This window comes from Vitis vinifera, chromosome 13 (assembly GCF_030704535.1).
Source record: "Vitis vinifera cultivar Pinot Noir 40024 chromosome 13, ASM3070453v1".
NCBI lineage: Eukaryota > Viridiplantae > Streptophyta > Magnoliopsida > Vitales > Vitaceae > Vitis > Vitis vinifera.
This window is the reverse complement of record NC_081817.1, coordinates 229,654-257,049: the sequence shown is the minus strand read 5'-3', so window position 1 is coordinate 257,049 and position 27,396 is coordinate 229,654. Positions and strand designations below refer to the sequence as shown.

General features: G+C 35.7%; 3 protein-coding genes across 4 annotated transcripts; all 3 read right to left on the bottom strand.

Moving 5' to 3' along the window:
- Positions 1 to 5,748: 5,748 nt before the first annotated feature.
- LOC100267324 (probable zinc metalloprotease EGY2, chloroplastic) lies at positions 5,749 to 11,369 on the bottom strand. The gene is made up of 13 exons (XM_002271095.5): positions 10,994 to 11,369; positions 10,707 to 10,785; positions 10,341 to 10,436; positions 10,153 to 10,245; positions 9,366 to 9,416; positions 9,138 to 9,248; positions 8,636 to 8,710; positions 8,445 to 8,550; positions 8,171 to 8,264; positions 7,297 to 7,450; positions 6,679 to 6,886; positions 6,330 to 6,490; positions 5,749 to 6,181 (listed from the first exon to the last, which is right to left on the bottom strand). Exons 1-13 carry the CDS (start codon positions 11,146 to 11,148, stop codon positions 5,933 to 5,935), a joined length of 1,632 nt encoding a protein of 543 aa, XP_002271131.2. The 5' UTR covers positions 11,149 to 11,369; the 3' UTR covers positions 5,749 to 5,932.
- A 1,073-nt stretch (positions 11,370 to 12,442) lies between these two features.
- Positions 12,443 to 18,905, bottom strand: LOC100245015 (uncharacterized). Of its 2 annotated transcripts, XM_010659991.3 has the most exons (6): positions 18,430 to 18,905; positions 18,236 to 18,331; positions 17,974 to 18,156; positions 17,244 to 17,342; positions 13,171 to 13,273; positions 12,443 to 12,901 (listed from the first exon to the last, which is right to left on the bottom strand). In XM_010659991.3, the coding sequence occupies exons 1-6, from the start codon at positions 18,454 to 18,456 to the stop codon at positions 12,615 to 12,617; spliced, it is 795 nt and encodes a 264-aa protein (XP_010658293.1). In that variant the 5' UTR covers positions 18,457 to 18,905; the 3' UTR covers positions 12,443 to 12,614. The 2 variants fall into 2 exon arrangements, with proteins under 2 accessions (XP_010658293.1, XP_010658294.1); XM_010659992.3 differs by lacking the exon at positions 17,974 to 18,156 and having other exon boundaries at positions 18,430 to 18,832.
- A 3,129-nt stretch (positions 18,906 to 22,034) lies between these two features.
- LOC100267240 (auxin transporter-like protein 2) lies at positions 22,035 to 27,396 on the bottom strand. Its single transcript, XM_002268889.4, has 9 exons — positions 26,754 to 27,396; positions 26,445 to 26,632; positions 26,176 to 26,361; positions 25,934 to 26,046; positions 25,653 to 25,836; positions 25,419 to 25,516; positions 24,120 to 24,327; positions 23,775 to 24,032; positions 22,035 to 22,394 (listed from the first exon to the last, which is right to left on the bottom strand). The coding sequence occupies exons 2-9, from the start codon at positions 26,610 to 26,612 to the stop codon at positions 22,194 to 22,196; spliced, it is 1,416 nt and encodes a 471-aa protein (XP_002268925.1). The 5' UTR covers positions 26,613 to 26,632; positions 26,754 to 27,396; the 3' UTR covers positions 22,035 to 22,193.

Here is a 27,396-nt window from a genome sequence, read left to right as displayed (position 1 = left end):
CTGGTCTTTATGCAGTGTCATGTTCACGCGGCCCGCGCGTCCATTTTGGGGAAAGGATCCGCCAGGTCACCACCGTATCACCCTTGCATTCTTGCAATTTACCATGAGAGACTAAAAAACATAATAAAAATTGTCTCCGTTGTCGTTGAAATAATTGTTTTTAAAAAAATAAAAAGCTACTGGATTTTTGTCCTTTTTTGTTATTTTAAAATGGATAATAGAGATATAAATGTTAGGTATATTTATTATTTACAATCCATAAGAGATTCAAACCTGCGTCCTTTTTAGCAACAAATTATGATCTGTCCAGATACTTGATAAGGTGTTTTGGAACACCAAATTATTAGCTTCTAAAAATATTAAACAATCTGTCTGGTGGGTAAATTTTTTACTAAAAATATGTTATTTTTACAATAAATATGATTCCTTTTTAAGCTTTTTTAACAATAATTGATAATTTAGCATATCTGATCAACTTTTGCATTGTATATATCATAAAAAAAAATAAGTTGAAAAATAATTTATCCTGTTTGAGTTCTTAAAAACAGTTTTTAAAAATAAATTTTAAAAAATATCATCAAATGAGCACATATTTTTCTTTTATTTTTAAAAACTGATGAAAATGATTTTTACTTATTCTCTAAAAATTATTTTTTATTTTATTTTATTTTTAAAAATTGTTTTCAGATAACAACAAACCAAATAATATTAGAAATTGTTAAAAATATTTTTTATTTTTAAAAATGAAAAAATATTTTTAAATCACACAAGCAAGTTCAAAACTAGTTTTTAAAATCTATTTTTCAAAAAAAAAATTAAAAAATTCCCCTTAAATTCTCTGTTTTTAAAAAAAATAAACATTTTGGAAATAAAAAGGCTTTATTTCACTTAACTTTTTAATCTTTATCATCAAATTTTGAAAGTAAAAGGTTTTCAATTTGAAGTAATGAGATATATTGTAAGTTCTTTTTAAGTATTTATAATTGAAATTTGCTATAGGAAGCCCCCATCCAAATTTAAATTAAAAATGAAAAAAAGATTGGCCAATAGAAAATTTTGTGGCATTCTTTCTAACTCATTCCAAATTTGTGTATGGTCAAGTTGATTGTATAATTGATTAGCAACATATCAAATGGAAATCAAGTTAAATCTTTTTCCCCCCATCACTACAATGTTAGGTAAGGCCAAATCTTGATATTAAATTTTAGATTGTGTACTTACAATATTACTTAAATGAAGTTAATATATCTTTGAAAACATTCAAAAAAAATCCAATACTATGAAAGAAAAAGGTAGAGGTTGTAAATTTTAACATGAATGGTAAACACTACCCGTAAACAATATAAAATTAATGGGTTTCAGTTGAACTTAATCGTATTTGCATCATATTTATGTCAATTCACTTAATCTATTTTATTAAGTTGGTTGTATTTGAGTTTAAATCTTTAGTATGAAAACAACTTGTTTTCATGTGTAATTTGTAATGTCATATCAATGCAATTATACATCAGACCATATATAACCACTTATTCACATAGTTGCAAATTTTATTATTTTTTATAATTATTTTGAAAAATAACCTAATGTAGATTTAAAGCTTTGAAGGAATTAAACAACTCATAATGTTGTTACATAGGTGTTTATGTAATTTTCATATTTATTTAATATACTTTAACTCAATCCAAATTGACTTACTTATTAAATAGGTTGCACAAAGTTTTATCATGGTAACTGACTCATAATTGTGGTGCATGGATCATAATCATATCCAGGTTAAATGGATTATTTATACAATTTTTATGATAATTTATATTTCTATATGATTCGATTCGACTTATTTATGAAATAGGTAACATGAATTGTACCATGTTAGCCTAACATGATTATTAAACATGTCACATTTGTGTCAAAAAGTAAATCTAGCACAATTATTAAAAGGTTCATGCTCAAATATATTAAATTTTATGAATTTTTTTTTTTTAATCTTAACACAACACCAACCCATGTAAACCAATTGTCACCATTATGGTAATGGAATCGACCTATCCAAACTCAACCTCTTCGAATGAATGGTAAAGTGGTCCAAGCTCACCCTCTTCAAATGAATGGTAAAGTGACCTATAGAGTTAAGTGAATTCAAGATATGCTACACCTTATGAGACCACAGTTATATCTCAAGTGCTAATTGATTTCATGATAGAGTTTGTCATCATACCTGAGAAGGACAAGATGAACCAAAAAAAATGGTGAAGAAGGCGGCTCCGTTGATGCATGGATACTAAGGGTAGAAAGAACATTTACAAAGGAAGGCGTGAGGATATGAATCCTATACAGCAAGCCAAATTGAGTAGAAATGAACCAAACTCTAAAGCTAACATATTCTAGCACCAATAATGAGGCTAATTTCAAAGCCTTTCTAGTAGGATGGAAGTTAGTTGGTAATGTTTTTTCCCTGCCTTGATCCATGTGTCACTATTATAAAAGACGAACCACCATTCAATATTATTATTAAGCCTTCACCACCTAACTTGAGACTCAGGGTATGAGACAGTGCATTCGTGGCACAAATTAAATTATAAAATATCAGTTCTCTTTCATTCCTTTCTAGCACAAAACTTTAAAATATTTTTTGTCATCCAAATTCTTTTTAACTCTTCAGTGCTGGATTCTTTGTGGAAAAGACGCCTCATTAACATTGACAATATAAAAGGAAAGAGGAACGATGAGGCCAAATTCAAAGAAAGTGATGTGGGAAGACGAGAATGTTTTAAATTTAAAATGAGTATTATTAAATAAATCTACATTTCCTCAGTCTATAATGAAGCACAATCTTCATGTGGACTGTGGAGACTGGAGAGAGAACATAAAAAGTTTGGCCATAAAAAAATTTGACAATTGAAATGAAATGAAATGACACCTCACGTTTCACATGATACCCCACATCGGAATTTGTCATACATCCGAAGATACCCTCTTTCTAATTCCACAATTAAAGTCACACCTCACCCGCACATAACATAATCACGCGCTATCCACATCCTCAGCTTCCCGTAATAGCCCTGCTAGCTAGGCTGATGAGTCTTGACTATGTTCATGTGTACTTCACAGGATAGAATAAATAAGAAAGTGTAGGTGGTGGAGTTATGGTCACATGACCCAGTTGCCCTTTGCAATCACCGAGCTCCTTCGCCATCACATTAATGGAGGATATCAAATGAATAAAATTTTAGGTACAAATGCTGCCAACAAATAAATGGTGAGGATGGGTTGCGGTTGAGCTGGTGGGCTTAGCGGGGGGTGCTCATAAAGGGCGATGCTCCTGCTTTCACATAAAATTTGATGGCCCATGGCTTTAAGATTAGGACCTGAGAGTAGATACTCGCATTCGTGAAAACAGTTGTCATTTTCTTCAGCTTTGGTTGCGACTCTTTTGAGGATACAAGTAACAGAGCAGAATCACATGGGCATCATGCTGCATCGGGCTTGGGGAGCTGTGGCTGCAACAGGCCATGGTGCATCTGCACGAACACGAGTACTCAGCAGCAAACACCCAGCATTCCTACAAAAGTTTTCCAGAGACTTCATTCAGACTGCAGACCCTAAGTTCCATATTTGTCATTCCTATGGTTTCAGATGCAAAGATAAGGAAAACAATAGCAGGAAAGTAATGTAGGGCCACTTCCGATTTATGAGCTTGGGTGAGGTAGGTTGATGGCAGTGAATAAGCAGCTCTGGAGACAGATGAATGAGGACACATTGGATGATCTTGACCCGGGATTCCCTTTATGTGCAATCTGTACATACATATATAGACATGCCCATTTGGGTGAGGCAGGGTTGGGGAGTACTCACTTTGAATTGAACCAATTGCTGTACTCTTCGCACCGAAACCGGTACCTACTACAGAATCTACTGTGGAAGAGGTCTCATGTATAAAAAAAAGCATAAAAAATTTTACAGTCCTTTTTCCCAAGCTTTGATTAACTAGTCCCATCGTCAAACATATAGCTCCCAAGATCAAATGACATTATCCAAAACATAATATCAAGGACCCAGGTACTAAAAGTTTAAATCCCTGAGTTCATCTAAGTTTGAGGCTTTCCTGTGCAGTTCATCCAACAGTTGGTTTTGTAACCAGAGGAGGGTGTGTGAATTACTTGGCAATTAGTGGTTTTAATTGAAAAAACAGCAATGAAATAATTATTATGTGCTCTTCAAACTTTCCGCAAATATACACTAGGGCCTGCAACATACATGATAGGCGTTCCTTGATTTTATTACATCCCTCAAAAATTATCGATATGACGTGGACTACCTGATTATGAGATACCATACAATGAATTGTTTGTGAACATATAGCTAGGTAGAAACTTGCAATGACTTCATTTGGAAAAGGGAAGGGGTAGGATAAGCATGCCGAAACTCCTAATTAAGAGTAAAACTACAACTCCAAGGGCAACATACATGTCATCAGGATCAGTAATTTCCTCCGAGAGTGGAGCAATTGGCCCTCTTTGTAAGAAAGATATAAAATGCCACTTCATTGAACTGTGAGGATAGTCCTAGAAGCGAGCTGAAGCCTGCCAAGTGAAAAGTACTGTGATTTCCATATATCACTCTTCAAGGCATATTCACTATTGACCAAATTTTGCCATCACTGGTCAGTAACAACTTCCAAAGTACTTCAGTCTTTGGTTATTTCACTGCCTTTAATTGCCAATAACATCGGGTACCAACTTCCTCCGTGTTTTGTTCAGTTCCACATAAAATTTGATGGCCCATGGCTTTAAGATTAGAACATGAAAGTGTATTGTCTCTTTCTTCTCCTTTGGTTGCAAATCTTTTGAGAATACAAGTAACAAAGCAGAATCATATGGGCTTGCGTTATGCTGCATGAGGAGGCTTGGAGAGCTGTGGCTTCAACAGGCACTATAAGAGCATCTCGCGAATATGAGTGCTAAGCAGCAAACACCAAGCATTCCTACAAAGTTTACCAGAGACTTCATTCAGACTGCAGAGCCTAAGTTCCTTATTTGCCATTCCTTTGGTTTCAGATTCAAAGATAAGGTTAACAAAGGCAGAAAAGTAATGTAGGGCCATTTCCAATTTATGAGCTTGGGTGAGGTAGGTTAATGGTAGTCCACTACGCAGCTCTGGAGACAGATGAATGACACATTTGGATAATCTTGACCCTGTATGCCCATTTATTTGCAATCTGGCGAAGTATTCACTTTCAATTTAACCCATTGCTATACTATTCCCACTGAAACCGATACCTACTGCAGAAACCAGAAACATGTATGCATATATATACCAAGAACTACTGTGGAAGAGATTTCATAATACTAATTACCATGTTCTGTACAAGCTGTGAGCTCTGATATATATATACATACATGGTAAGGCGAACATGTCAATGAAAAAGCATAAAAATTTCAGTTTCCCAAGCTTCAATGAACTAGTCCCATCATCAAGCATATAGCTTCAAAGTTTAAATGACATTATCCAAGACATAATATCAAAAATCGAAGTCACTTGCCGTCTCGAGTTATAGACTCAGTTGTTAAGTTTGAATCCCTGAGTTCACCTAATTTTGAGGCTTTCCTGTGCGGTTCATCCAACAGTTGGTTTTGTAACCAGAGGAGGGTGTGTGAAGTACTCGCTAATTAGTGGTTTTTGTTGAGAAGAACAGCAATGAAACAATTATTATGTACTGTTCAAACTTTCCACAAATATAGGCAGGCAACATATATGACAGGCGTTCATTGATTTTATTACAACCCACAAAAATTATCCATATGACATGGACTACCTGTCAGCCACTTCATAAGCCAATCAAATTTTAACAATTTTCTTTGACGCATATTGGTAGCCTGGAGTCTCCGATATCCCTATGAGATACTATACAATGAACTGTACTAGGAACATAGAGCTAGAAACTTACGGTGACTTCATTTGTGAAAGGGAAGGGGTAGGGTAAGCATACCAAAAGTCCCAAGAGTAAAACTACAACTCCAAGGGCAACATACTTGTCCTCAGGATCAGTAATTTCCTCAGAGAGTGGAGCAATTGGCCCTCTTTGTAAGAAAAATATCAGCACCACCCAATAAAATGCCACATCATTGAACAGTGAGGATAGTCCTAGAAGTGCAATTGAGGCAGCTGTGAAGCGAGCTGAAGCCTGCCACATGAAATGTGTGATTACTATATATAACACCCCAATTCTGTTAAGACTTAAAAGACTTCTTTTTCTTCTGTTTTTATCCTTCTATTTTCTGTAGACAGCCAGGAGCAAGATCAGATTTCCTAAAGGATTGGCACCCGTTTACCTTTCTTCCCCATATGGCAAAAGAAATTCTGCCCCCATCTAGTTCCCCAGCAGGGATGCTGTTGATGGCATTGATGAGAAGCCCAGCCCATGCCCATATTAGAAGTGGATTAACAGATATGGGAGTCCCTTCCTTGAGAACATCTCCAAGAAGAAGCTTTGCTGCATAAATAAAAGGAAAACTCACTTTCAATTATGATCATAGGTTAATAAAGCGGGAGCCAACCTAGAGTAGTAACAACATATTGAGCCATCAAAGATGACATATTCCACATCAGTCAAGCTTGAGAAGGTCCTTCCTTGGTTGCACAAATGCACAGATGCAAATATATGAAGCATAAAGTGCTTACCAATACCCCCAGCAAGAAGTGACTCGTGAAACACAGAAGCATCAACAACAACACCAATACCATCACTGGGTGGTAAAAGGAATCCTAGAAGCAAAAGAACAAGTCCCAAGGAGAAGCCAGCTATAGGTCCTGCTGCTGCAACCTTCAGAAGATCCTCACGGTTGGGAACAATATTTAAAATCCTTGTGATAGCACCAAAAGAGCCTATCTGCCACCAAAATAGCACATTAGAATTTCAATGCACCTTTGCACAAGAACAAAATAACTCAATAGAAGTGTTAGGAACAAAGAAGGGCAAGTAATCCCAAAAAATACAAAGATCATACATGTCCAAACAGGACATTAGACATTAATCTTGTGGTAGTTAGAAACCAATTAGTTGGTGTCAGGTACATCTTAAGATTCCAAAAAGGCTATCCTTAATAACAAAGCTCAAACGAGTTATTGTTTTGTGAACCCTAGAGGGGACTTGCCTCCTGTATGGCAGCAAATATTTAGCCTTACTGAATCCAACCAATAAAAAGAGAAGAAAAAAATAAACATAAAGAAAGAAAGAAAGAAGATAAAAGAAAACAATTCCCCTCTAAAAAATTATTGCAAAGCAACCATATATCTTACCTGCCAACTAGGAACGAAGTATGGCACTCCAAGCTTAATCCCAGTGCTTCTTGCAACTAAAATGTGGCTGATCTCATGTGTACCCAAAACAAGTGCAGTTACAAGGGCTCCAGGGAGGCCATCCATTAACAAATTTAGATTGTCAAACACTGATCTGGGACATTAAAATATTCAGTGTTAGAGGGAATTATCACAAAATAGTCTGACAATAAAATCTCACAGTTCAAAGCACATAAGGACCCACGACAGATCGAAAAAACATAGCGACAAATTTACAAAAAACGTAAACTGAGGAGCACAATTGACCAAGGTTTTTAAAATAAAAGAAATTGTTGAACTACCAACTATCTAAAAGCTTAAGGTAGTTGCACGTGAAGAGAGCTGGCAGATGAATCGATGGGGGAGGATTCTTATTTGAACTTGAGACCTCCAGTTAGCTAGAGCTCTGACTGATACCATACAGGGTGATCAACTTTTCTAAAAACTTAAGCTGTCAAGATTTGGACCCACAACATGCATCATATTCTGACAGAATCATTCAAAAGAGCTAAGAAGGGACAAAATAAAGGCAAAACAAAACCATCTGGATGTTATCTCCTCACTGAAAATAAATAAATAAATAATCTCAAAAGCATGCCTGGGTGAACTAGAAAAGAAACTCTCAATCATCAAGTGAAAAGAAAAGAACATCTGGACCTCTAAAATCATGAGTGCATAATAGAATTATAAACTTTAATTTCTCATTAAGAAACTACAGCGAAATTGTTCTGCTATACTCTTTTCTCCAGGTTGAGGACAAATACTAGTTTGCAATTCTACAATATGAATATAAATAGAAGACGAAAAGGAAAACATAATAAAATGAACCACATACAATAAATTTGACTGTAATGCTGGCACATTCCGGAGAAATAAGGTAAACACTGTTACTAATCCAAAAGCCCCTGCTGCAAACCATTCTGGAACAGCTGCAGAAATTATATCAAAATAGTCATTTTCCAGTTTATTTTTTTGATAGGCTAGCCATTTTCCAGTTTATAGTGCTTATTTTCATCTATGGTGATATTTGCCCCATATCCTCCAACAATTGGATGATCCTTTAACAAAAATAGTGGAAGGGGTTTCCAATGTGAGAGATATATAAGTACCAGTTGTCTCTGGTTGTAAGGTATTTCTAGGAACCACAACTGCCACTGGTTTATCATCCTCTGGATTGATAAGAAGAAAAAGTTTATATTTATCTCCAAATCTGTCCTGTATATAAAATGCATCGAAATTGAATTAAAAGAAGCCTCAATCATAAATCTCTGTATACATTAAGAAGCATTCATACAGATACCTGCATCCTTATTGTTATCTTTTCATAACTTTTAGCAGCCTTCCCTCTGAGGTTTCCCTTAAACAATACTCCACCCTGGTGAAGTAACATAGCAAACCCAGAAGCTCATAACAGCATTAAGATTTTAATCAAAATACTAAATGGTAACATGTCAACCTAGATTCTAATAGATAATGGTGTGAATGCTGTTGGATAAAAGAGCAAATAAAAAAGGTTTTATCTTTTTCTGTTATGTTTTCTCAGAGTTGAACCATGAAGATCAAGAAATGTTAGTAAACTAGAAAATGGAACTATAAGAAGTGCCGAGAAAAGCTTCCTTTCCAAAGGAGTTCCAAACATATGACTATATGAGTAACCCAATTTAGATTTCCTACTCGAATAATAAAAGGTGGTTCTTTATAAATGTTAATCATCAACATGGGCTTGTAGTTCATCATTTAATTCCAAGATAAATGGGAAAAGAGAAGCAAATAAAACAAACCAATCCACATTATCAACTAACCTCATATGGCTCCTGATTTGTCACAAAAAAAGTGTCAAACCCAAACACTTGATCCTTGAGAATATCAATTGTCTCCTTAGGAATCCGGATTGATTCATCCAGTACCTGTGGCTGGTAAAATAAAAAAACAGAATAAAAGAAAAATATAGTAGTAGTCAATATTATAAAGAAGAGACAAAATTTTAGGTTCTCCAATACAAAGAACGTCACAGATAAAATCATAATCACCTTCACACCTGGAAGAGGTGATCCACTTGCAACTTCTAAATTCTCAGAATCCTGTTTCAAACAAAACCTTAATGCAATTAGTGCTAGAGGAAATACAGTTGAATTCCCTTTCCACCAAATGAAAGTTGGTTTCCTTGCTCTCCGAACAGACAGCCTCAACTGTTTGGGTGTTGCTATTTATCAGCCTAAAGGCTGATGATTCATGGTAGGATTCCCATGCAGAACCGTCAATGGATAGCAAGTCTCACATGAACAATTAAGTAGCTAATTTTATTCCATAGAACATGAATGCAGGCTAATGGACCAAACTTTCACATTTAAGAGGACAAAATGCAATGACCCGTCGAGGGAAGGGTCGTTTTTTGTACATTTTGTAGGACAGTTTTTTTGTTTCAGCTGTAAGGGGGTGAGTGTCTCTTTCTTGTGCATCTTAAGCCACTAATTTAGCGCCTTTTCATAATACAATACTCTTACTTATCAAAAAAAAAAAAGAGCAAAATGCAATGACCTAGAAACACTTTTGTTGAATACAGTCTGTACCCTTCATTTTGATTATTGTTGCAAAAGCAACTTCAAGGAAGCATAGTTTCTCACACCATATATGAAAAATAATCAAGTTGGGTTATTGCCACAAGTATCAATTCTAACCAAAAGCAGTCGATGTTGAAACTATTTTATCTTATTATATGGTCTAGACATCACACCTCTTTCATCACTTTAAAAAGACTAAATCTAGGAACTCCAACATCCTCTAGCTGCAGTCATGTAGGAAATAAAACAGAAATACCTGGACATTGCCTTGGGCCTCAGTTTCCTGATTATCACTATTTACCATGTTGTCCCCATTAAGCATCGCATTATGTACAAACTGGTCTTTGTCCTGGAAAAAAAATCATAAACATGTAGAAATTCCAAATAAAAATTCATGAATTTACAATCAGAACCTAGTTGAAGTTAGAAAGAAAAAGAAATTACTTGATCAGCCACTAGAGGCTGAGAATCGAGCTGTGGGTCATTTTGCACAGTTGAATCAATGGAAGGTGGCATTCCTCCATTTTCATGTGCTTTTTCCTGGAAAATTGGAGATATGATTCAATATTAGTGATAATGTACTAAATGTGAAGGGAAAAAAAAAAGAGCCACGAATCAACATCAAATTGAAGAATTCCTCAAAACATGATATTCAGAGAAAGTAACTCATACAATTGAAGGACACCATGAGACATCCAAACGATCCCTACATCTATGACTGAACTAAACCGAAAGAAAGGATCATTCAAGGTTGGAAAATGACTCATTAAACTGAAGAACGCCTCAAAATAAGAAATGCACTGAAATTACCTCATCGTTATTGTTTTCCGGTTCCGTTTCTGTCTCAGTCACACCGCAAACAATCCTTGGCCTCCTTCGAGAACCTAACCTAATAATATCAGAAACCAAACCATCATTCAAATCAGGATATTGTTGCCAGCGCTACTGCCAGAGCTACTTTTGTTCCTTCCAGCGTTTCTCACGTGCGGATATCCAATCACCTACTCCGAACAACCCCGGAACCAACCGAAATACTCTGGCAACAGCACTCTCCATCAATAGCACCTAAAAACACACACAAAAACAAAAAATGCTACCTTGAAACCTGGTGCACCTGCAAATTGCTGATACGACATCGTTTCTGGCGCCAGACAATCGGAGAAGAAAGGAAGGGCTGAAAGCGAAGATCACAGCAAGAACTGCAGTGCGAGAAGGGATTGAAATTCCCGCGAAAAGTTGCTGGAAAATTCATGGCTTTGTGTTCACAAGAAGCTCCAGTTCACAGAGAAATGGACACCATTGAAGCTCTGAATTCTAGGGATTATTAGAGACTAAAGAAATTAGGGTTTTTGGAGGGAGAAGAGAATAGAGATTTGCAGGTTTTCGGGACTTCAAATGGAATTATCCGTTCGCTTTTGTTCGTTGTAGTGCTTCTAGCCCCGCCTAATCTCACTTTCTCATCGAATTGCGAACCTCGCTCCACCAATCAGCTTATGACACATGTGACGGCTGCACAGATTAAACGGCTATGGTAGTTTTTAGATTTTTTCTAAATTTCTAGATTTTCAGTTTGTTATTTTAAATTATAATGAGAAATAGTCTATTCTCTATTCTCTCATTATATTTATTAAAAATTAGTTACTACTTAGATATATATTTTTACAAATTTGAGATTTTTTGACACATCATAAACTTTGGAATAAATTTTAGTTGAGATATAAAGTTAAAAAGTAAAAACTGTATTTAGAGAAAGTAAATTTTATCATATTTTAACTCTTTCTGTAGTATTTTTATTCTTAATATGTACAAATTTTGTTAATATAAGCTGAAATAAATTTCTAATTATTTAAATTATGTTTGTTTTTTGATAGAAATTATATTTGGATAATGCAAAAATAATGTAATTAAAAAATATAAAAAGAGAGAAGAAGGACTAAGAAATTTTCCTCATCTATAATTTAATCATTATAGGAATTCTTTTTTCTTTATTATTTTTGTGTGAAATTTTTCAAAACCTTAAAAAAAAAAAAAATTCTTTGTTGGGAACTTAAATAATGAAAAAACAATTTATTGACCTATTTTCCCTAAAAGAAACTATACATTTATACAATACACAAATTCTCATATCATTCTTTTATCTTCTAAAAGAATTATTAAACATATTTTCTAAGTAAAAATACTTTTTTCTATTTTAAATAATAAGAACTATTATTTAAACAATTTGCATATAAATCCTAAGTTTTTTTTCTTAAAAAAAGGAAAGTGGCTTACGTTTTATTCCCCATGATTCTAATGTGTCATTTATCTTGGGTGCACGTGGCTTGTGAGAGAAGTAATAGTGGGTTTGGTTGTCATTTCCATTCCATATTTCAACCTTCCAAGCATTCTCTGAGCCATCTCCTCCTACATTTCAGACATTCTCCAAAGCATCTTCTTGTACACCCTACATTTTTCTGGTTTTCAAAAAATTGTTCTCTTTGTTTGATTGTCCATGAAAATGTCCCAAAAAAAAAATTAAATTTTCCAGGATATTTTTAGAGGACGAATAAAAATAAAATAAAAAAAATTATTTTCCTTCCTCCTATTGTCAATATTTTTTTCACCTTTCTCCATTGGAACCATACTAACATTCATCTAAAAAAGCTACAAAAAAATATAATAGTCATCTTCTACTGAAAAAGAAAACATAAAAAAGATACTGAACAACCAAAAGGGTCTTCATTCTGGCTTCTCATCCCACCTGCTTTTGCTATTTGTATCCGTACCACGTATCAGCTTTTCCAATTGCAACATTGTAGCTGGTATGAGTTGCTTGGTACAAATGTCATTAGGCTCATTATCACTGATCCACCCACAGAAACGTCTGCGCCTTTGCATTAGAAGACTATCTATTGGTGCTGAGGAGCTGATCAAGTGTGGAGGTGTGTGAAGAGGGTTTTGGTCCAAACTGATGTCTCTCTCATTGGTTCTTTCTTCTGCAGCTGGTGGATTACAGTCTTCACTTCCTGCAAAACAAGTGCTCATACTGCAGTAAAAATGATGGTCATATGAGGCTGTTTGAACTTTGGATGCACTCTTTTCGGTTTTGTTTCAAGGAAATGCATTCTTGTCAAATATGTTAACTTTTGTTGTTTGGTTGAGTACAATAAAATTGAAAACAAGGAGTTAACATTCTTGTCAAAGATGCAAACCAATAAAGATTACAAGGGCTGCACCAACTGCAGATAAAATTTAACACAATTACTTGAAAAGATGAGCATCTAGTCCAAATTACCTATTTCATTGGTCTGTGATGTTGCGTCTTCAACTCCAGTCGAGGGCATAGCAGCAGATGACGTGTCATTATCATCTCTTGCATTGCCTTCTAATGAATCACCCTTCAAAAGTGAATCATTCAAACAAAAAGTAAATGTTAGCTTGGCATTGTTTTTTTATTTCTCTTTTTTTACCAGTGACAGGACTTTGCATATTGTCCACCACTTGTTCACTCAGTCGTGCACAAGAGAGCCATAAAGTAAGCCATATAACATCTTATGCCACCAAAAAAAAAAAAATGAATCAAATTTAAAAACAAATATATAAATAAGGAATTCCAGTATCCTAAATTGCCATCAGGAACAGGCGAGAAAATAGAAGGGTGCCTTTTAATTAAACTAATGGCATCTCTTTTCTTGCTTACTTCGCTAGCAAGGTATTCCCGATTCTCATCAGACAGAAGAGGGGTTGGACAGACCAACTATGAGCTAGATTCCATATTCTAGATGTGACTGCTATTAGAGGAAACAAGACCAGGAAATGGTGAATAGATATTTACAGGAAAGAGGCATTCGTGTCATGGACAGCTTAACTGAAGAGAGCAGATGAGTCTTTTCCTTCCACCCTTTGCAGAAGCAGGAAATTGATCTTTTGAATTTAAATGCACTAGATTATAAAGTGTCATTCAATCCATAGCAAATAATGCATTTTTTCGACTTATCAATCTTTGAGTTGTGGTTTCCTTTCCTTTTATCCAACATGGTTCCCTTAAATATCAAGAGCAAGGATGGCATGTACAAGTGTTAAGGTGGCATGGATCCTTTGTGGGAAAAGATGCAAGAAGGTTTGGAAAGAGACTCTAATATGAACCTTTGACAAAATCTGTGTTTCCAGGGTTCTTCTCTTTGAAAAGTTAACATAGAAATCAATGCCCAAGAACATTCTCAAGTTAATGAATAGGTGACATAACAACATAAGGATATTCAACTTGAACTGAATGAAGCAACTGAGGGAAGAATATCCAAGGGAGAAAGTAGTGGGAAGGCTATGAGGAAAACAATGGACTGTCTTTGAGATCTCTGACTTCTTTGGTTTGAAGGTTGTCATGGAACTCTTTGAACTGTATTCCAAGTCTTCAGCCTTCTTGGTAAAGAATGTAGGATTCAACATAAAGACATTAAGGCCCTCTCTTTCTCTTATCATTATAATAAAGCCTCTCTCAGAAAAGTTCTAAAAGATCATCAGAACTTGGGAAAGTTTCCCTATGGATTTCCAAAAGTGCTTTTCTTTGATTGAGAGAGGCTTATTTGTAAAAAAGTTGACAGTTACCATTTAAAACTTGATATGTCAACTCTATGACCAATATTCGCTATGAAGATTCCTACTAGGAGCTAATAAATACCCTACACATGTCCAAGGTAAAATACAACAAAATTGTGTAAGTGTCAAAACTCAGCCCTTGTTCCCTTCAGAGGATCGAGGCAAGAAAATGATCCATTTTGACTATGGGATAGAACATGCAACTAGCTCGGTTAGTCTTGCTCCAGCCACCAAGCCAGAACCACCAAGCCATCCCACTTCAGCCACAAGTGGCAAAATTCTACCACCTCAACTAAGAAAATTGACACCTAGTCCAAAATATCTTTGGATCCTCAAAATCCTGCCACAAATCCAGAGATGCATTAAGTATTGGGGTGCATAAGGAGAAGAAGATTATTACCCTATGATTGCATTGCATTTCTGTGTGTTGTTGTGGTCAATGATCTTTACTATGTTACCTATCAAAAAAAATTTGAGTTTCACCATGTTAAGAGTGGCTTGGGGTCTTCCTTCTGGATCTTCACTTAGTCTTTAGTAGACTAAAGACTCCTGGTTTGTGAGTCTTGTACTTATATTGGTAAGGGAAGGAGAATGCAGAAGTTTGCCCTTCTATATATGTTCTAGTGCATAAAAGCAGAATGGTTAGATTTTTTATTTGCAGCATTCCACATTGGAGTTGAACATTCTTTCTTAGAGCCCTGTTAAGGGATTCTAGTCGGAATTTAGAATTCTACTTTTTTTCTTTATATTTTAGATAGCTTGGGGAGGTTTAAGGCTGGGTTTCTGCCTTTTGTTTTCATTTTTAGTTTTTGCTTTTGTTGGCTTCTTTATAAACTTTCTTATAGAGCATCAAGCCCACCTTTTGTTGGGCTCTCCCCAATATCTTTTATACTTCTTTTAATAGGCAAGAATGAGTTTATTAGAAATTTCAACTAACAAAAGGAGCACAACCATCATACACTGGAAGTATGCTAAGAGTGCCTTATGGGGATCAACAAACCAATACCAAAATCTTAGTAAGGACTCAAACAATCTATGAAGCCAAATAATGATGTTGGAGCTACATCCAAAGACTTCTTGGATCAAAAGAAAATAGAACAGAGAAATGACACCTCCAAAGCTTGCCTATATCTCTTTGTTGCCTATAGTAAAATATTGTTAACCGCATTTTGTACATGCTCCTAAATTGGCTACACTTCATTTCACTATGGTGCCTGGTGACAAAATAGTTCTATTTGTAAATCACATGCTCCTATTTATCTTTACTTCACATCATTTTTCATTTTTTTATGCATCATATGGTCATCATCAAATGTCCTTTGATCTCTACTACATGTTATTAATAATGGATCGATAACGAAACCATGTATCACCTTTTATTGGTCTATCTACAACAAGGATTGGTCATTGAAATAAGAATGTGAAATAGATAAAGAAAGTTGCACAGTTCAAACAATAAATTGTACTATATTGGATTCAAGTTTTTCAGCAAAGTTATAGCACAAAAGAAACATATAATTAATGAGTTTATATCTTGTTTTCATTCTTATCAAAGAACTAGGAATCCATTCCAAGGACCTTCCTTTAGTTCCATGTGCTCTTCTACTTTTTTCCTATGGTAAAGAGAGGGCCTAACAAAATGGGTTGCAAACAAAAACAAGGGAAGTGTACACGGCACACCAAAGCCAAAAGAAAAACAAAGTATGAGCTCCCAGTGGCCAAACACAAACCCAAACCCAAACCCAATCTTACAACAAACCCAAGAAAGCAAAGATTAGTATTCCTGATTGAACTGCAGAAGCATGTGAACAAAGCTTTGATTCTTGGACAATCAACTTCAATCACTCCACCCATCAAAAGTTATGTCTTCTCCTTCCCAATAACCCAGAACAAAAAAAAAAAAAAAAAAAAAATCATTCTGCAGCCTTTTTGAAGTAACTTACTATTGTCCAAACCACATTGGACAGGAGCGGACATGGGTGTCATATCACCAAAGTATGAGACCCACCTAATGCTGATATGGGGAATGGAGAAATTTGTCACACAGCACAGCAAGAGCTGTCTTGCTGGCACTTCAACTAAACCGAATTCCATAGGCATTTGTACCAAATATCAACATTGATTTATTGCAACTTGAAAGTGTGTACTACATATCAAATTGGGAGATTCGATAAAGACTAATTTTCAGACCAAGGGTTTCAAAGCCAAGGTTGGTGAATATAATAGTTCCAAGATGAGGATGTCGGTATTTTTCATTTGTGTTTGGCAACACTGAAGCACTTAGCTACTGTTTGGTTAGCAGTTTGAAACTATTTTTCTCACTTTTAAAACCTAAAATCAATACCATTTCTTTTAAAAGTAATAGAAGTGCTTTGAAAATCCTAATAAAAAAATTGCCTTACAATGTTAATTACATAAATTCATAGATCATCTTTGCCCATGGCATACCCTGGTGTGGGCAAATCACATAATATCTTAGTCTATCTTCTGTCATGTTCTTTCTGGATATTCAGTCCCTTTGTCTACATTTTAAAAAAGAGAATGGCACGATATGCTCTAGATCCAACACTTCATGTCTACCTCTTTTCCAGATGTTGTTTCCATAAATAAAAAAATAAAAAATAAAAACTATTCGGGATGCCTCATTTTAGTTGCCAAGAAGACAGAAAAATTGAAACCCAAGCTTTATTTTTCTTCTCCACAGCATTCTAGCAATCAAACCAAGCATGTAGGAAAAGTTGAAAACAAATTACAGAGCAATAATCAAATTACCTTCAACAAACCATTCTCTTGTTCATCAAGAATGGTGTCAATTAGGAGCTTGTAAGAACCCTCTTCAATGAAAAGCCACCCAGCATCTCCATCATAAACCTAAAAGGAAGCCCCATTAATGGTCAAACAAAACACAAACCACAAATAGATATTCATCAACCATTTGGCTGCCTCAAAAATGCGAGAAAAGGGTAATTAGCAACTGGCCTGTTGAAAAAGTCTCCACCCTTCAGGAGTTGCACCAAAGACTTTGTATTGAATTATGCCTTCATCGGGGTTGGTGTTTCACCCCATTCTGGCCCAATTATCACCTTGGTTCCCTTACACTCCATTTAAATCTTGAAAAGTTATAGGGAAAGAGCAAAAGATATAGAAAAATGTCTTAAGATTTTAACGTTTGATGTCAATAGAAACAAAAATATACTGAAAATTAAACTTTAGGTATTAAATTTTTGTCTTTGTTTCCGTAAAATGAAAATAAAATTGGACTTAAAACTTTTATTTTCCCCTACTTTTTCTTCCCTTTCCTTTTCATTTCCCTGGTCTTTTCCCTCACTTTTCAGTGATCCAAAGGTAGCTATTTCATTGTTTAAGACTCAAACAAACAAAACATTCACTAAATTTTTCGTGAAATAACAAATAATATTTTCAACATTTCATTGTTCTTCCATTAACCTCAGTTTCCTCAGCGACCAAACATGATCCTGAGAATGGTAAAAGGCAAACTCACCTTCCAGGAATGAGTCTGAGTCTGAGAACTAAAAAGACCATTTGGGTGAGGCGGGTTGAATACTATTTTTGTGGAGAACAAAACAATAAAAAGCACAGCATCCAAAGTTCCGTTTCTCTTCCCTTCTCGTTTCCTTTCATTTTGCGGCAAGTAGCAGCCAAACGCGACGTTACAACCATTTGACTGGAGTTGCTGTTTCATTTTAGCTTTCCCACATTTTCCACGCAACCAAACAGAACAATTAGGACAGAAAAGTACTAACCTCCAACAGTCGCTTAATGGTACTGCGAACCAACTCATCTGAAAACCCTAAAAGACGCATATTTTCAACGGCTGCGTCCATTCGCTTGAGACCCACCTTCACAGTTATCCCGGGCAGAAGAGAGAAGCAAGAGCACATCAGAAAACAGACGAAAATTTGTGGAAAATGGGGATGCAAAATGTGGAAGAGCCAACCTTATTAGCCCTACTTCTGGGCGGCATTCTCAGACACTAGCACTGAACGTTGCTGCTATCAGTACAAGGAATGAGCAACGCAATTTTCTCGCGTTTTCCTGAGAAAAAAAAAAACAGAGACGGATAGCAGAGCTGGAACGAGCTCTAGGGTTGTACAAATGGACGATGCAATCGTGAGGAAAGCCCATCAGACGCATATGATTCACGGCAGCATCAATTACTCAATTAGCCTCAAACCACCTGTGCAATGACTCATATGATACTTATACCGCAGCCTAGCCATCTTCCAGTTACAAGTTACACATTCATACACATGGATTACTCCCACCTTGAACGACCTGACCCGGATTTGAGATTTGATAGGTATTAGCATCTGAGATTTTTCTTTGAATTATTTATATATTTATATTATAGAATGATATTGTTGTATTTTTGTAATAAATGGGTATGAGTCTTCCCCGGCGCTGATACGGTGTCTAACGACCTTCCACCTTATACACTCTCTTCGGACTTAAAGTACATAATGAGCATTCTACACAATACACCTATTTCAAACCCTGTGTATCTCTTACCTTATACACTCATCTCAACATGTGTATATATATTTTTCCATAGAAAAGTATTATTGCATACTAATACTAACAATTATTTTCAAATAAGATGGTTATATTAAACGAATTATACTAATTCCGGGGCGGGAAGAAGCGGAGTAGATGGGGCATGAACAGAGGTGAATACGAGACGAGAGTGGATGGAGAAGTGAAATTGTGAGTTAGCAGCCAAAGGTGACAAGGATGAAGCAACCGCATTGGGCCCAATTCTGAACTTCATTGGGCCAATGATGAAAACAAGCACTTGCTTCACCCAATCATTTCCACTTCCACTCACTGATAGGAGTCCCATTAGAATCCTTTATTTTCTATCGGCCAGGCCCAAAACAAAATCAAAATTGTTTTCCGACAATAATGGTCCTAAGGTGGTTGGTTCTGGATCCTAAACCCTTATGATGATGTTTCTAGTTTGAAACCAAACAACTATAAAGCTTGTTTTGCATCTCAATTCTCAAAGCATAAAAATATCAAAAAATGTTTTAAAAAATATGAGGATTAATCAAGACATCTATTTTTAATTTAAGATTTTAAAATGCATTTACATAAATCAAACTAATTATATTTTAAAAAATATAAAAAATTTCTCTCCTAGTCACGGATTCACCCAAATTCTACTCCAACCAAAAATTGAATGACTAAGAACATCCAAAAGACATAGTTGACACTATTAAAATACCATATATATTAAACATAATCTTTATTTCTTAGTAAGCAAACATATGCTAATTTTCATTTATTATTGGGTGTTTGGTAAATTAACTTAATAATTTAATTTAAATCATTAAATATGTTTAAATAATAGTAAAATAACTTAAATTTTAATTAAAATAATTATTTTTTCTAAATCTTAAATAACTTTTGCCCTCTATGTTTATTTCCTCCTTCATTTCTCTCATTACTCTGTCACATTGTATCAATATGGGTGCATGTATTAATTCAATAGTTTAGAAAAAAATTTATGATTTTACGATATTTAAAATAATAATTAAATAATAAATTTTAACTCAATTACATAAATATAATTTTACTTAAATCATCTTAAGTCGATAAATACTAAGAGTTAAGCATTAAGTTTTTTCTCAAGTAATTTCATGATCTACATACTTTTTCAAGCTCTCGAGTTTTTTTCTTTTTTCAATTTTATATAAAAAGTAAATAATTTTAAAATACATAAAATTTGAAATAATTTTAATGAAATATATACATATATTATTTAGGACTTCTCTAGAAACCATGAGTGATTTTACACTTTTAGGCAGCGGTCTGAACCATGAAATGTATCAAAGCCCAAAGCACTCCTCACCAAAAGTAAAGGGAGGTAGGGCAGGGTGATAAACATCCTCATCCAAATATTAATCATAACGCATTCGAATTTAAAATCTAAAGTGAGGGAGATAAGTATTGTTTGGTCAAAAGCGAAAATGCTTTCAACGAAGCCAATAACAAATGGGCATCATGACCCTATCATCAAATGCAACTTATGGAACCACAACTTTCTCATTTCTACTGTCCAAGAAGTTTGAAAGTGATTTTTTAGAAATACTTTTATAACTTATTTTATTATACCCTTTTAATACTTGAAAATAATTTTTTTTTATAAAAATTTTCAAATGCGAAAATCAAAATGTATAATGGGAACATCTCTATAAAATAAAAAATAAAAAATGGTGGTTATATTATTTCAAAAGTGTTTGAAAATTTTTCTTATTAATTCAAAGGTAATTCCAAGTTTAAAAAAGCATGAAGTAAATATATATATTCTTTTTTATGATTTTAATAAAGATTTGTAATCGGGGATAAAGTGTTTCTTTTTAACAAGTTTGAAAGCGGTTTTGAATGTGAGAATTTTCTTTTTTAAAAAAAAGATGTACTTCTAAAAGAAAATATTTTGATAACATCCAAAAAGGTGATCTTTTTTATTTATTTATGGGACAGCTTCTAAATATTAAGATCACAAAATCACTGGATACATACTCTAAATTGACAGGAAAAATACAATAATTTGTAAAGAAAAAAAAGAAAAAAAAATGAGGAAACGTGTGAGATCTCTCTGCCTTCTTTTTCGTTATAAAGTGCATTCCCCTCAAATGCCTTTTCCAAAGCTGGTGATGCAATTCCGAACAAAAGCAAAGAAGATTGATGGCTTTTAAGGACAGATTTTGGTAGTCCCCCCCCCACCCCTCAAAAAACGCTTCCCACCCCACCTTACACTTAGATATCCATTTTAAATTGCCTGGACACCCTTCTTTTCTAAACCAAAAGCCAAAAGCAAGCAAGACCCATTTTTATTTTCCTTTCCTTTGTTTTTCTGTCTGGTTGAATTGAACAGCTAGAAAATAAGAGAAAGCTGATACCCATTTGTTGAATTTCAGTATGTCCTACTTACAAGTTACAACAAGAAGCAGCTTCAAAGGAACAGTAAAAATGAAGGCTCTCTTTGTTTTTAAAAACTAACATGTTTTCAAAACCATTTCTCAAAGAATTATTTTCTATCAAAACCAGATTTCAACTAGGCCAAAGTTTTTCTGCAAAAATACGTTATCAGTGGAGCAATTTGCTTCCCTGCAGCTAAAACAAAATTTTTCATCATTCTATCTTCTTGCCTGTGTGTAAATCCACCTTTATCGTACGGCCAAAATGGAAACAAAAGAAGCAGGAAAATCGACAATACATGTTTCCAGGGTGGGGAATAAAGATGAAAGCCATAAACACCACACACACACACACAAAGGAAACCATCAATGTTGGCCTATCAATTCACCCAAACAGAAGGAGATCATCCTTCTAATTTTGACCAGTCAATAGGAGGGAAAAAAAAATATCTAAAGCAAGACAACACATACTACAGGTTTCATGTGAATGAGACTGATGAACAAAAGAGGTAGTCAAGGTGGGGGGGGCTTGGTTTAGATTTTGTGGATAGATATGCAACTTGGCTGGATGCTAGAGCCATGTGAAGCACATACCATTTAAGCTTTTTCTGAGACTTGGATATGAAGCAAGTAATGATTATATTCAGTAGCTTCTGTATTTATTTGAGACACAGAATACTCATATTGATTTCATACCAAAGGATCAATCCCCATCATACAAGACCAATCATTCAATATTTATAAAGAGAATTTAACAAAAAAAAAAAAAAAAGGTCAACGCTCAACGATGGGGTGATGAGGGTTGGCACTGGTAGCACTTGGCAAAGAGCCCAAAAGTATCGACTTGTTTGATGAAGTTGTTCATGCTAGCCCACCCTCCAAAGCCGAAGCCAACTATGAAGACCCAGATGACTACAAATGCATTTACCATATACATTCCTGACCAGCTTGGGAGGAAGAATGGGGGCTTCTCTGCTGCATTCTGCATTTAAGAAAATTAGATTAGAAAGCTAGGAATAGAATGGAGATGATGATGAAATAAATTGATCAAGGAGGTGATCAATATTAGTAGTGTTCATTCAATAGGTTAAGTTACACAGCTCCTTCCAATCAGTGGTCAGTTAGTCAGATCATTAAGTCATTACTACAAGACTGGAGAGAGACTGTTGCATATAACTGAATGATAAGGAAATACCACCAACCTCAACCTTGTCCCATAAATTTCCAAAATCCCAACCACTGGACACCATGGTTGGTAGGCATATGCTGAGGCATGGAAAATCACTTCAAAGCTAAATGCAAAAGCTAAAACCACATCCACCAAGTACAATTTCATTGGGATTAATTGTTTCTTTCGTCTTAGTTTGATTTCAAAAGAATTGTGAGGAAAGGAGGCGTGAAGGAAAAAGAAACTATGTTTGAAATCAGTAAGTTTTTCCTCCACTCTTTTTCCAACTTGTCTTACCTTTTTAAACATAGAACAGGGGGGTCTGAAAATTTTTCAAATTTTCCCCAACCCATTTAATTTCTTTACTGAATTTATCTTCTAATATAATCAAAGAATACAACTGATATCCCCTCCATCTCTTTTCCTTTCTCTTGTTAATTCTAGGTTCAAATAGAGCCTTATTTTCTGAATAATGTTTTTCACACCACTGTATTAATGTACATCTACTTTCCCTCTTTAGTGGAGGAGTTTAGCAGAGGAAAATTAGCATCCTAGAATGCCTACTTCATCTAAATGTCCTGCCTGCAGCAACCTCTATAGGAAGGATTTTGCATCAGCAATATCGAAACCCAAACTGAATTTCCATCAGTAACATACTGGCAAAATGTAAGAGTTGGGGAGCCTTACAAAGACCTTTTTCTTTTCCTCTCTATTGATTCAAACTAGAGGGAGTGTCCTAGTGATTAACCCTTCTCAAACTCATCCACAATTTAGCACCATAATTGGCCCAAAAAAATACAGCACAATCAAACAAAGACATAAGAAATCTATTAGAGAATCTATGGTGGTACCTACCAGCATATTACAATGGGGCTTATGATGACCCACTAAATATATATCCATCACCTTCACCCCACAATTCAATGCATGTATAATGGCTGAATAGGTTAGATTACACTGATCCGGTTGGCAAATCAATATAGTGACCCTACTTCAAGCACGCTCTATTGACCAATATGTCCCTCAGATATCAAACATAAACAACAATTTGGCACCATTATTTAACCAGCAGATGTGTATGCATAAAGGTTATCTGGGTCATTAAGGGCCAGAAAGTAAGCGTGGTGAGTGTGGGTAATAGATAATGCCAGTAAAAGTGAAGATAAGAGGTGGAGAAAAGATAGGGCCATTTACCTTTCTGGCTGAGGCCTTTCTGTAAGTGAGCATATGGGCAAGAGCTGGGATGATGTAGACGGTGAAGCTGACCAAAAGAGCCCCCACAGCTGAATTAATGGGCCCAAAGAAAGGAAATATGATGGCCAAGAACCATATCGGTATGACCACTGGCAGCCGAGCGAGTGCCCTTAAACATATGCTCTTTGTATCATGCACCCCCACCACCTTCTCCCACACAAAATACAGGGGTGTACAAGCAAATCCAAATGTAATGAACTGCAACACACAGGACAATAAGATATATATAACCAATTTGAGCAAGATGTTAAATAGTATGGGCAATGGGAGAAAGAATATAGAGACCTGGTGGATGAGCATTAGGATCACAGCAGCATCACGGAATCCAGTTTGGGGAAGGAGCGAAAAGGCATTGGAATGGTCGAGGAGTTGGTCCCCAAAGGCCCAGTATACCGCAACAGCCGATGGAATTGTTAGGGTGAATACATATAGGGTGGCAACAAGGTATATGTACTTGAATTTTTGAGGCTTCCACATTGCATGCATGATTTCCCTAGAAGAAAAAAAAAACGAAAGAAAACCCAGAACCCCAATTAGTTTGTTGAGAAATGCTAATAATTGGAATAACCTGTCTGCAATAGTGTGTAAAATCTTATAGGACCATCACAAATGAATTCATTTTTGCCCTGATATCCTTGAAGTCAATCTAAAATAAGGACCACCATGAAAAACTTCACTTTTACTCCATGGCCATCAAAATCTTACGAGGTCAGTATGAAAATTTTCAAATTCAAAGACTTGATGGGTCCAGGTTTTTGCATAGCATTGAATGTTAAAAAATAAATAATAAAATCATCAAAAGGTACATGTTCTGACATTTGGGACACTTCAAATGAGACTGGTCATATGACACATCCCTTTCCCTTGGTTTGAAATGGGCAGTTATATTCTTGAGAAGCTAGTGAACTTTACTGGTAGTAAACTACACAAGCTAGTTATAAACTACATAGAAAACGCAACTGTACTAGAGGGTGAGATGCAATTATATCCCCAGCTGGCACTCATACTCGGCAAGTGACCAAGAATGAGTAATGACAGTAGGGCCAGTAGGGCCAGTACCATGTTTAAGCTATACTTGATATACCATTGATTGCGGGGTATGGGGGAGAAATCATATGCCATATATACTTATTTTTTCTGTTGTTTGCTTGCTCTCTGCATATGGAACTTCTCTCGATCAATGGAATATTATACGGAGCTCAAGTGCTCCCTTTAAAAAAATGTTGGAACATAAATATTTTGTATCTTCTCCAACAAAGCACTTTGAAGAATAGGTGGTTTTAAAAGCAGAATAGACCATTGAAAATGTCAGTGTATTTATTGAAAAAACGCATGGAAGATGCAGCTCAGAGAGATTGTCACTTTCTTAGTTTAATCTTCCTTGAAAAGGATCAGAAAAGTTGCTTTTAATGATTTTTCTGTCAAGACCCAGAAATGGTAAGAAAAAGCTGCAACATTTTCTATTTTCTTTTCTTTCTTTTTTTTTTTGCAATTTTTGTTCAAACAAATATGGATATGAAAAAACTAAAAATAAACGCATAAAATATAAGAGAGATGGAGTTGAGAAATGGGAAAATCACTCACACAGTGACGGCGTGTCCGCCGAAAGTGTAGAGGATGTTGGTGGCCCCAGTGAAATACAGGACCAGCTTAGTAGGGCCTGTGTGCTTCACATTTTCAACCTGTAAAACAGTAAAAACCATCCAAAGTCAATGGCTTTCCGTTGAGATTACAAAAGATAAAAGGAAAGTGATTCGTTTATCCAGTGAAGGATGATTGTAAGGAGTGAAAAACCCAGAAAGAAAAAATGAAGAATACCTGGCCTTGAACCAGGGCTGCAATGGTCAAATACCAGGCAGTGTAAGTGGTCATACCAAGACCAAGAAAAGACCAAAGCCTGTAGTTGTGGAATGAAGGAATGAAGACAGTTGTGGCACAGCAAGCTCCGAAGATGTAGGTCCATGTCCTCTTGTCCAGTCGATCATTTATGTAGTATATATTGCTGTAAACATCCCACCAGTTCATCACCACCTCAGATTAATCCTCCCCACCACCCCAGATTTCTGATTTTTACCATTCTTAATGAAAATGAAACTGACCTTGCACAAGCAATCAGCTGTATGACGGATCCAAAAAGGAGGAAAGTACAGTTGAAGGCCAATCCCATTGCTTTCCAGTAGGGACCCAACAAACCATCCAGCACTTCAAACCACTGCAAATAAGAGAAGAACAATTGATAACTCATTTTTTTTCTGTTAGCTGATGATACTGGAATGGAAAGATGTTTAAATTTTCAGAATTTTTGATGGGTAAGGTAAGGTTGTTGTCGAAATTTGAAAACCTGAATGACATGATTCTTGAAGCTGACGTTCTCTTTCTCCTTCCTGCTGCGGTACTCAATGTAAAGAACACTGATGAGATAGGCAGTCCAGCTTCCGAGAATGCCATAGAAGATCTGAAAAATGACTCCTGAGAGCATACCCAATTGAGAGAAGGAGTATGGCAACGTTAACAGAACCTGGGCAACCTGTATTTCCATTTCCAAACATGAGTGGTGTTTTTGAGGGATTTGCGTGTGGTTATAGAGTATAGTAGTAGAAATGAGTATACCTGGTTTGACGCACAGCTGAACCAGGCATCGTAAACAGACCCACCATGCCAGAGAAGGGTTTTGAGGCTGAGCTGGCTCTCGTCTCCCTTGTCTTCCTCTCTCTCATCACCCTCTGTCTCGTTGAGGCCGGAGACCATGACTTCTTCAGCTTGTCTCTGAGGTAGCATTGCTTCACCAACCTGCAGATCTGAAATATAAAACAGAAAAAATATTTACATGAGACAAAACTGAACCAACTCCTAGAAAACGAAAGCTGGTTTTTCTTTTTCTTTTTTTTCTCGAGGAAATCAAAACCATTTCTCTGGTACCTGGTTCGAGAGGTCTCTTTCAGATATATATATGTATATAATGGAGAGAAGTAGAAACCCAACCAGAAACCCCTTTTGCTTCTTGATATACCCCCAAATCAGCTGCTTTGCACCTGCTTTATAGAGGGGGAGAACGCTTCTCTCGTTTTGCTTTAGCAAGAAACGAAGATAAGGGGGTCGTGGCAGCAGACCACGCACCGCTCACACAGAGACGTTACAAAAATTTCTAAGTAAAAAATCCTCCTTTGTATCAAGCTTGGCAGGCTCTTAAATGACCTTTCCAAAACAAAACGTATATCCTCTTAAATGTGATCTTATCTCATGAGAACCAGCAGTTCCGATGTTGGTTAAACAATCTTTCTCTTCTTTATCTTTTTCTTTGCTTCTCTCTCCCTCTCAAGTCTCAACCCACAAACCCAACAGCCTAATCTTTTTGGGAAACAGAGAAAACAACGCTACACGAAATCTCTCTCCCTTTCTCTCTTTGGCTTCTCGTATCTGTTTCTCAGGTCTCTGTTTTTGTTGTTGTTACGACTTAGTACTTCATGGAGTGTACAGAGAAGAGCGAGATAGCTTAGCTGCCGTCTCCTAAGAGTTAAGACTGAACCTGGGAGGCTTCAACCCTCATCAACCCTTTTAACAT

Coding starts and splice junctions, on each gene's coding strand:
- LOC100267240 (XM_002268889.4), bottom strand. CDS start 26,612: ATGCTACCTCAGAGACAAGCTGAAGAAGTCATGGTCTCCGGCCTCAAC. Junction 25,837..25,933: donor CAGCTGATTGCTTGTGCAAG/GTCAGTTTCATT, acceptor GGATGTTTACAG/CAATATATACTACATAAATG. Junction 22,395..23,774: donor GAAAGGCCTCAGCCAGAAAG/GTAAATGGCCCT, acceptor TCTTAAATGCAG/AATGCAGCAGAGAAGCCCCC.
- LOC100267324 (XM_002271095.5), bottom strand. CDS start 11,148: ATGAATTTTCCAGCAACTTTTCGCGGGAATTTCAATCCCTTCTCGCAC. Junction 8,551..8,635: donor AGATAACAATAAGGATGCAG/GTATCTGTATGA, acceptor TTTTATATACAG/GACAGATTTGGAGATAAATA. Junction 7,451..8,170: donor GCATTACAGTCAAATTTATT/GTATGTGGTTCA, acceptor TTAATGTCCCAG/ATCAGTGTTTGACAATCTAA.
- LOC100245015 (XM_010659991.3), bottom strand. CDS start 18,456: ATGCCGCCCAGAAGTAGGGCTAATAAG. Junction 18,332..18,429: donor CCAGAAGTAGGGCTAATAAG/GTTGGCTCTTCC, acceptor ATAACTGTGAAG/GTGGGTCTCAAGCGAATGGA. Junction 17,343..17,973: donor CTCAGACTCATTCCTGGAAG/GTGAGTTTGCCT, acceptor GCTTCCTTTTAG/GTTTATGATGGAGATGCTGG.